This window comes from Aegilops tauschii, chromosome 6 (genome assembly GCF_002575655.3).
Source record: "Aegilops tauschii subsp. strangulata cultivar AL8/78 chromosome 6, Aet v6.0, whole genome shotgun sequence".
Lineage (NCBI taxonomy): Eukaryota > Viridiplantae > Streptophyta > Magnoliopsida > Poales > Poaceae > Aegilops > Aegilops tauschii.
In genome coordinates, this window is record NC_053040.3 from 138,672,701 (window position 1) to 138,682,742 (window position 10,042).

General features: G+C 50.3%; 1 protein-coding gene across 1 annotated transcript; it reads left to right on the plus strand.

Annotated features, from left to right (window-relative positions):
• Positions 1–208: 208 nt before the first annotated feature.
• Positions 209–1,509, plus strand: LOC109767410 (uncharacterized). Its single transcript, XM_020326164.4, has one exon. It carries the CDS (start codon positions 606–608, stop codon positions 1,263–1,265), a length of 660 nt encoding a protein of 219 aa, XP_020181753.1. The 5' UTR covers positions 209–605; the 3' UTR covers positions 1,266–1,509.
• The last annotated feature ends 8,533 nt before the right edge of the window (positions 1,510–10,042 follow it).

The following is a 10,042-nucleotide window of genomic DNA, read 5'->3' on the forward strand; positions in this document are numbered from 1 at the left end:
CATTTATGGCGGCAACGGCACCGGCAGCCAGCTAGCTCCCATACTACCAGAATACTGCCCACTTGCAGCAGCTCAAAATATCTGGGCGTACAACACGGCGAGGAACGTCAGCCACAAATAAGATCGAGCCCCACCCAACACCCCGACCCCCGCCGTCCACACACTCCCAAATGGAAAACCGCACGCTCCACATTCTTTTCTCCACGGCCCGCCGATTCATCAATCGCACGGCCCCGGTGAGCAGGAGCTGGACTACGCTTCCCCGCTAGGAGCCACTGGTCTCCATCCCAGGGCAGGGGGCCTCTTTAAATATCCTCCACCCGACCTGCCTGCCGACTCCAAAGTCCGTCCAAACCCATCTCTCGCATCTCGCCTCCTCCCCCACGCCGCAGTTTCCCGACCTCGGCGCAGACCGCAGAGACCAGGTCTCCCGTCTCCCCTCTCCGACTCGCGGTCGCCGCCGGCTTCCTTCTTCCCGGAACGCGCGGGCCACGCTAGCTCCGGCGTGCTTGGTTTCATAGCCGCGAGCGATCCATCCATCCCCCGCCTAGAGGCTGCAGGCGGAGGCTGCTCGGCGGATCGAGAAGAGAAAATTGTTGTTCGTAATGGCGGGCGACAGGTGCGCGGGCGCGATCGCGGGGTGCGAGCTGTGCGGGGGCGTCGCGGCGGTGCACTGCGCGGCGGACTCGGCGTTCCTCTGCGTGCCCTGCGACGCCAAGGTGCACGGCGCCAACTTCCTCGCCTCCAGGCACCTGCGCCGCCGCCTCGTCCACGCGGCCGCGGACGGGGACGCCGGATCCGCGGGCTCGGGCTCGGGCTCGGAGTCGTCGTCCAGCTCCTCCTGCGTGTCCACCGCCGACTCGTGCGCGGCCGCCTCCGCGGCGACGCGGGCGGCGGGGCGGAGGAGGGCAGGGTGCAAGCACCGGCGCGCGCGTGCGGAGGTGGTCCTCGAGGGGTGGGCCAAGCGGATGGGGCTCGCGCCGGGGACAGCCCGCCGGCGGGCAGCGAGGGCCGCGGGCGCGCTCCGGGCGCTGGGCCGTGGCGTCTCCGCCTCCCGCGTCCCGCTCCGCGTCGCGATGGCCGCCGCGCTCTGGTCGGAGGTCGCCGGATCCGGCTGCGCGGAGGCCGCGCTGCTCCGCCGGCTGGAGGCAAGCTCGCACGTGCCGGCGAGGCTGGTTGTCACGGTGGCGTCGTGGATGGCGCGCACCGCTGTCCGGGCCGCCGTCCCCGCCCCAGCCGAGGAGGGCTGGGCCGAGTGCTCCTGAGCCACCTGCTCCGGCCCGGGCCCATCTCCCTCCCGTCGACGAGCCGAACAAGGAAGGAAGGAAGCGAGCCTGAGATAGAATTACACGTAGAATGTAACATGTGAAGCAAAGTTCGTTTGTTTAATTTTCCCCGCCTTATTCTAAGCACGATTATACATACTATTATTCTTTTTTTTATGGTTACTATTATTCTTATTAATATTCCTTCATCATGGAAGCAAAAGATCTTCTCATTTTTATTTTATTCTTGATTTTGGGGGATGGATGCAAAAAGATCTTGTGGTTAGGAAGCGCGAGACGAGGTCCAGAGCCGAATGGATGGGAGTGTTTTGACCGTCTGTGCGTGATGATTAAATAGAGTAACTAAAGTTGATCTTGGTTAAGACTTACGTAAGTCGAAGAATGTCGACGATACCTTCCGTGCTGGCGTCCGTTGGCTTCGTGCGTCGTGTGCGTTCGATTGGTGGCTGTCGACGTTAATCTTCTCTAACCACACATCGCCGCGGCGTACTTGCTCCAGGAGAGGGATCGAGCTCATGGTTCCGGCTGACCTCGTCGGTCGCTGTCTGTCTGTCTTCCCCCTCGCCTCGCCCTCGCCATCGGTTTTGAGGAAGTGCATGCACACACCGTCCTCCCCGAGAGCGAGCGTGGACCTGGTACTCTGTACTGGTGTCTGGTGGTGGTAGAGCTTGCCGTGAATAGAGTAAAATGCACTGGCGGTACTTGAACTTAGGAAGAAAGCACACTTTGGTCACTGTACTTTAAAATACGACCAATACGGTCACTCAATACGCCTGCACGTGATTGTACGGTCACTGTTCACCGTACGCCACTTGTCGCCGCTCCATTTGACCACTTGTTGACCAATCCGAGGCGACAGCTGGCGTTTGCGGGGTTTTTTTTATATGTAAATTAGCCCGGCGCATCTAATTTCATCCACCACCCTGAAATATCAGTGCCGAATCCCTAATTCCCCACTCCCTTCCCCTGTTGCTTTGCGCCGAGGCCGACGCCCTCCCCCTGCTGCTTGCCGCCGCCGCCGCCCCCCCTCTCCCTGCTGCTTGCCGCCGCCCTCTTCCAGCAGCTTGCCGCCGTCGCCGTTGCCCTCTTCACCACTCCGCCATGTCGACAAGCTCGGTTAGGTCATCATTCGGCGGCCGTTCGGTGGTGGTGCCGCTCATAAGATGCCCTCTTTGCCCTGCTCGTGTGAAGTTCTATGTGTCGAACACGGAGAAGCACGAGGGCTGGGTCTTCTACAGGTGTCCTGTTAGTGTAAGTCATTTTTGCTAATTTTGGTGGATTTTTTGTGGAAGTTGTGATGGTGATTTCTGGCGTCTGTTCTTTTCATTTGATCTTCAGGACCATTTCTGGCATTGGGAGTTGGAGTATGTTGGCTACTTGCTGGATAATCACTTTCTCGTTGGCAATGAAGTCGTAGATGCATTAGGAGCTGCAGAGGATAAGAGGGAAGAGCTGATGCGAGCAAGGAATCGAAGATATGCAGGTGGAGGTGCAGTAGATCTTCCAGGCTTTGAAGATGGAAGAAGATCTGCAGGTGGAGGTGCAGCTCAAATCTCCAATCAGCAAGCAGAGGCACTCATAGGTTTAGCCAATCAAATATTGGTGATGATGAAGGCACTGGTGGCAGCACTCATTGTAGTTGCAGTGCTGCTAGGCATTTCTATGCTGAAGAAGTGATGGAGTTGATGCAGTGTTTCCAGTAGCATGCTGCCTAGTTTGTTAGGAGATGAACTGGTAGTTGATGTAGTTTGTTTGGAGATGAACTGGTAGTTGATGCCTAGTCTGTTATGTGATGCTTTTGCATTGTAAGTCTGAAGTTGATGTAGTTTCCACTTTGCAGTTGTAGTTGATGTAGTTATCCAGCATTCTAAGTGATGCTTTTGCCACCATGTAAGCAAGTGCCTATCTTTTACTGCAAATGGAAGTTAATTTGGCAAGTGTCTATCTTTTACTGCAAATGCAAGTTGATTCTGTGTACATCTTGCTGTCATATGAAGTTAATGTGGTGCAAGTTATCATCTTGCTGTCATATGAAGTTAATGGTTGAAGCTGTTGATGCTGTCATATGAAGATAATGGTTGAAGTTGTTGAAGTTATTATTGTCATATATGAACATATGCATAACCAGCAACATGCATAACCAGTAATGTTGTCATATGGAGATAGGAAGCAACATCAAGTTATGGTTTGCCAACAATTCAGAACATAACACTATCTGGGAAGTACCAACAATTCAGAACATAACCAGCATTCACTTACAAAATGATCTAGGAAGTACCAAAATTCAGAACATATCCAGCATTCAGTTACAAAATGATCAACAATTGATTCATACTCATGTGTACACATCAGTGTGGATCAATTATAACATTTCTCATGCCTTGGAGTTTAAAAAGTACATCATCTGAAGATGTCAAACATTGAAGTGCCTCTAGTATTACTGGGAAGCACAAGATCATCATCTGAATCAGGCTCTGGACCTGCAGGCCTCTTGCCAAGAGCAATACCTATTAGCCTCATTTCCTCCTTCCTAGCCTCAGCAGCAGCTACCCTGTCTGCTCTTTTTCTTGCTGCTGCAGCTTCTTTCTCTGCTCTCTTCTTGGCTGCAGCTTCCTCCTTTTCAGCCTTCTTCTGAGCTTGCTGCCTTGCTTTATTCTTAGCAGCCACAGCTTTCTTGGTCTCCATAATGATCTGCCTTGTTTCTTCCTTAGCCTTCTTTGCTATTGCAGCTTCTTCTTTTCTCTTCTCTCTCTTCTCAGCTTGTGACTTCCTCTTCCTCTCTGCTTCCAATGCTTTCTTCTCCTCTTGCTGATGTCTCTTCCTGGCAGCTTCCTCTGCTTTCTTTTGCTGTTCCTCCCTTCTTGCTGCAAGAAGTGCTTCCTTCTTATCTTCCAGTTCTTTGTCTCTCTGCCTCTTGAGGAGAAGCAATTTTTTGGCCAAGTCACCTTGCTGGATTGTGCTTGAGCTCCCATTGTTGCTGGATTGTGCTGTAGCTCCCATGGTTTGATTGAGCATGGCCCTTGCAGCACATATGAAAGTTGATTCTGGTATAGGCCCTGATGCAACCACTCTTGGAAGAGGCCTCTGGATGGCAAAAGTACATATGAAAGTTCAGAATAACATGTTTTATCTACGAAGTTAACATCAATTGCATGAAAGAAGCACATTAACTTACATTTTGAACCATATGATCAACCATAAGATCTTCTGTGACATGATTTTCTGGACAGTTGTGCTCCTGTTGAAGTGCAAGTAATTTTGAATCATATCTTTGCAATGTGTATGATTAGGCAACAGTGCTAGAAAACCTTCAGTAGAAATGATGAAAGACATACCTGAGTAATGACTTGCTCATCATCTCCTACATTTGGAGCACCTTCTGCATTGCTAGCTTCCACATTTGGAGCACCTTCTGCATGTGGTTGTGGTGGAGCTTGCACATTTGGAGGGGGCAGACCATCCTTGAGGTACTTATAGCCTTTGATGTTGTGGTCTGGCTCTCCACAATAGTTGCAATGCATGATCACACCATGCCTTGACATTTTTTTGCCACCATTGCTGCAAGAAACTTCATGGGGGGGGGGGGGCTTTCTTCTGCTCTTGCATGGCCTGCCTACCTGCTTGGTGTACAATGGTGGCTTGATTGGGGGTCCATTCATCCTCTCCCATTCTGTCTTATCTCTGCAGGGATAGATGATGTTCTTGTATGCTTTCTTGAACATCCCAACAGAATAGCATTGGTTCACCAGTAGGAGGGGATCAACTCTCTCATGTCTAGCACATGCTATAGCATGTACACATGGTGTGCCACCCTTCTGCCACCTCTTGCAGCTACACTCACTACTGTGCCAGTCAACAATGTAGTCAGTCCCTCTATCACCAACCTGAAAGACTCCATCACCAGCCCCATCAACATAACAGGTGTTTGCCCATTCAGTTAGCTTATCAACCTTTTTCTTGATCTTAGGGCATATGTCTCCTTTCATCTTATCTCCTTCTATCTGCTTGTTGTAGTGCCTCTGCATCAATTGTTGTTTAATTCTTTCAAACATTGATAATATTGGTAGCTCCCTAGCATCTAATATGTACCTGTCCATGTAAATGACACATCACTAAATATTTGAATAGAGTACCAGATAGCATATGAGAACATAAGAGCAGTTGGTTCTTACTTGTTAAATACTTCACAATTGTTGTTGAGCAAGATATCACACTTGGGTAGATCACTTTGAAATGCCCTAACCCAAGTGTTAGGTTCAAGCTCATGCAACCATTTGTAGGCATCCTAGTTAATTTCCTTCATCTCAATCATGTACTGCTCATACTTCACAGTAGTGTTGCTTCTTGCTATCTTCCAAAGTTGATTCTTTAGTACATCACCTTTGAATTGCTGTTGGAAGTTTTGCCACATGTGCCTCACACAGAACCTATGTTCTGACTGTGGAAACAACTCATCTACAGCATTTATTAGGCCCTGCAAAATAAGTAACAACTACTTCATATGGTACTGAACTAAATGAAATAAGGTCATCTACAGCAAGTTATGAACATGAACATCATTTAACTTTTGTTTATCAGACATAATAGTCCATGGGTTGGTGTTGATGATGCCTAGATCATTCTTAAGCCTCTCAAGGAACCAACACTAGTTGGGCTTGTCCTCCACTTCAACCACAGCAACATCAATAGGGAAAATACAATCATTTGAGTCAATTCCCACAGTAGTTAGAAGCTGTCCTCTATACCTAGTCTTAATATGACATCCATCAAGGAATATCATTGGCCTACACCCCAGAAGAAAACCTCTTTTGCAAGCATCCAAGCACATATATGCTTTGCAGAACCTTGCTTTATCATCAAGTTGGACAAAAAAGGAGCTGCCTGGGTTACTTCTCCTAAGTTCATTTCCATAGTCCCACAGCATATTGTACTGGGCCTCTTCATCACCATATATAATCTTCATTGCTATCCTTCTACCTCTTTGCAACTTGATCCTAGATGGTGTCATATGCCATTCCTTCTGAACTACTCTTGAAAAGTTCCTCAGATTCATATCTTGGTCAGCTCTAAAGCTCTCAAGGTACTTGTGTGCTAAGAAAGGAGCAGTGAAAGCCTTGATCTTCCACTTCTTGGTACATGTGTGTTCATGTACATATTTCTTGACCATGAAACACTTTGTCCTACTATCATAAGAGGCCCAAAGGTACCAAGTACAATCCTCATCACAAGTTGCCTTCACCCTTTTCTTGTCATTTATAGGGAGCTTCACATACTTGCTTACACCATCATCTGCTGCATGCTCTGGAGGATACACTACCTGTATAGGAATTGGGTGTGTCACATTTGCATCTTCAGTATCAACATCAATATCTGCAATTTCTGGCTCATTTGGTTTACTCTTGGAAGGACTAAACACTTGAGGTAGCTGCCTTATTGGGAAATTGACCACATCATCTTCTGTCAGGTTAGCATTCAAACTGTCTTCATGGTCAAGATACAAACTAAATGAGTAATGCCCAATTGATACAAATGTGAGCATCTGATCTGTGTCACTATCTCCTCTGATTTCTCTCAACCCATTCCTATTGATTGACAGAATGGGAATGCAGTAATATACCTTCAGCCTGCCTGCCATCTCATATCCTATCTATTCAACTAGGTTTTCAACCATGATTGGAGACCAAGTAACTGCATCTACTTCATCGTACCACAGTTGATGACCATTGACATATGAACGATTGGTACCTTGCCCAAGGAAATAACCACCATGGTTAAACTGCACTGAAAACTTCCTGCTGCGCTTGTCTGCATACATGAAAACAGAGCAAAAAAGAGTTTCAGAATTTTTGTTCCACATAAACTGCAAGAAATAGATGCAAGGTACCAACTTTCAGTATGTAATTCACGTATACAACCAACATCTTCAACATGTACCAAAATATAGCACCTTACAACACCAAATAACCTACAAACAACCACCTTCTCCAAACCCAAAACCCTATAGGCAGAAACCCCCAAATCATGGTCGAAAACCCTAGGCAAATCTCCAAAATACAGATGGGCATATCTGATTAACAAACACACCATCCACAATGCCCATCTCTAAATTTCGACCCTGTAGCTTACAACGCAAGAACCATGGCGGGGCGATGTGAGGGCTTACTGTAGTTGGGCGGCAGAGCACCATCGGGGCGACGAACAGGCAACATCGCGACGAAACAGCTCCAGCGATGAGATGCGCCGCGCCTGCGCCGCCCCTCTCGCCCTTGTGCGGTGACTCCGGTGGTGGTGATCCGGTGCGGTGCCGCCGACAATCGCCATTCCCTCCTCCCCTTTCACCTCCTCCCCTCTCGTTATGATCGAAGCCGAATGGACAAGGAGCTGGAGGAATTACAGAGCCAGCCAAGGGTTTCCTTGTAAAAAGCCCAGGAGAACCCCCGCAAACGCCAGCTGTCGCCTCGGATTGGTCAACAAGTGGTCAAATGGAGCGGCGACGAGTGGCGTACGGTGAACAGTGACCGTACAATCACGTGCAGGCGTATTGAGTGACCGTATTGGTCGTATTTTGAAGTACAATGACCAAAGTGTGCTTTCTTCTCAAGTTCAAGTACCGCCAGTGCATTTTACTCCCGTGAATATTTCGTTTGAGAAATGGACGGTCTGCGAGGGCCATCTCGAGGAAACATGGAAAGTGAATTGCAATTTACTAGTCGTTTTTTCACCTGAGGAATTAATCGAACTATTGCGATCGGAACAAGCAGGGTGAGCTTTGGATGAATCAATCTATTATCGGGCAAAGAAACATGTCCCCCCACCTCTCGTCCCCCGCGTCGCCACCCTGGCGACACGGGCGGAAGACCTAAACCGCGCCGCCGGCTACCCTCCTCGTCGCTCTCCCTCCCCTCGTCGTCGCCGGAGGACACCGCCGAGCTAAGCTCGCGCGGCGGACGGCGGCGGCGGGGCCCTGTTCTCGCCTGGCGGCGGCAGATCTCGGTGGGGGAGGCTCGGTCCACCTCGGCTACACTGCGCGGTAGTTCCAGCGACTGCTCGCAGCGGCGCTCATCTCCGGCGATTCGAAGGGGTTGGCGCCTCTTTCTTCTCCGCGGTGCAGCGGCTGGCTCGCGGATCTGACCTTCGACCGACGGCTCCTCTTCGGCGGCCAGGGTGGGGTGGCAGCTCCCCTTCTGCCATGTAGGTGCTCGTCTCCGCGCGGATCTGCACTAGGCCGGCTTCTAGAGGCTTCCTCGACAGTCCTGTGGCGGTGGCTCGCCGATCTGGGCGGCTATGGCCGGATCGATGGGTTGCGCGGGTTTGGCCCGGCAACTCGTTCCGGCGAGTTCGGGATGGGGTGGTAGCCCTCCCTCTCAGCTTGTCCTCTCCGACGTGTTTGGGCGGGGTGGCAGCCCCCCTTCTTGGTCCTGGTGCTCGGCGTTCTGGTCTTTGGTCTGTTCTGCGGCAGTGTGGCTGTGGCGGGTTGCCTGATCTAGCCTGCGGCTGGGTCTGGCTCGCTAGCGCTTGTTGGCGGCGAGGTTGGTGGCTCCTGCGTGGTGGTGACGCCGTCATCCCACAGGAGGTGTGTGGGCCAGTGGCGGTGCGGGCCAGCGGCGCTTTGTCGTCGGTGGCGTGGGGATGTGCTGTCAAGTCTACTCCGAGCGAAAGTTTGTCCGGCTCTTGCCGGCCGGCGGTGGCGGCGCCTACGGGTGTCGTTTCCCTTCTTGATGGCGCCGCCGTGGAGTTTCTTCGACACGCTTCATTCTCGGATCTTGTTCTTCGGGCAAAAGCCTAGACCCATCTGGGTTGGGCAACGACGTCGCCCCTGCGGCGTTTCCCCCTTTGGGGCGTTGCTTTGAAGACCGATGATCCTTCTCCGCGCTTCCCTTGGGCTGGACATACACGGCATCACGTTGGCAGGTGGCCAACCGGTGATGCGAGGTGGGTGTGGCGTTGTGATGTGTGTGGCGACGACGATGGTGGCGAGCAGAGCCGGGTCGCGGCTTGTCCTTCTGATGTTGAAGGTCCGGTGCGCCAATGGGTGTGCCTATGCTGATTTCTGGCTGTGACAGAGAAGTCGGAGCTGCGGGCGGCAGGGCCACTGCAGCAATGATGACTCCATGAGGGCGGTTTTCAGTGGACGGTGCTCTCCGGATGTTGCGTTGGACTAGGTCGATGCGTGGCTTGCAACTTTCTCCTGTGAAACTCGTCAGCAAAATCGGAGCTGTCCTGTCATCGACGCTTTGGTCGACTGTTTGGCGTTTGTGGCCAAGTCGTCCACGAGTGCCCCATGTGGGGTTTATAATCTTGGTTTTCGCCCGGTTTTCCTCTAATTAACCGGGCAACTCTCTTCTTCTTAATCAATGAAAATGGCAAATCTTTTGCCTCGTTTCAAAAAAAATATTATCGGGCAATCTTATTGGGAATAATAAGGGCTTCCCTGAATACCCAAAAATTTGAAAAAATATACATGTATGCTAGGATGTAAAGTGTATGTAAAATGTCAGGATGAAATACCTTGAGTTGCGAGCAGCACAAAAAAACAAAAAACAAAATCATGGACTTTAAAGATGAACAGTACATATGCTAGAAAGCCTTAGATTTTTATTTTTTGTGTAGCTCACGTTTTAATGTATTTCAACCTGAAAATTTGCGCACATGCACATTATGTATCTAGGTATATGTGTATTTATTTTCAGAAATTTTTGGAACTGGAAAGTTTGAATTTTGAAGTTTTCAAATAAAGGCTCGGTCTCTGTTTGGCA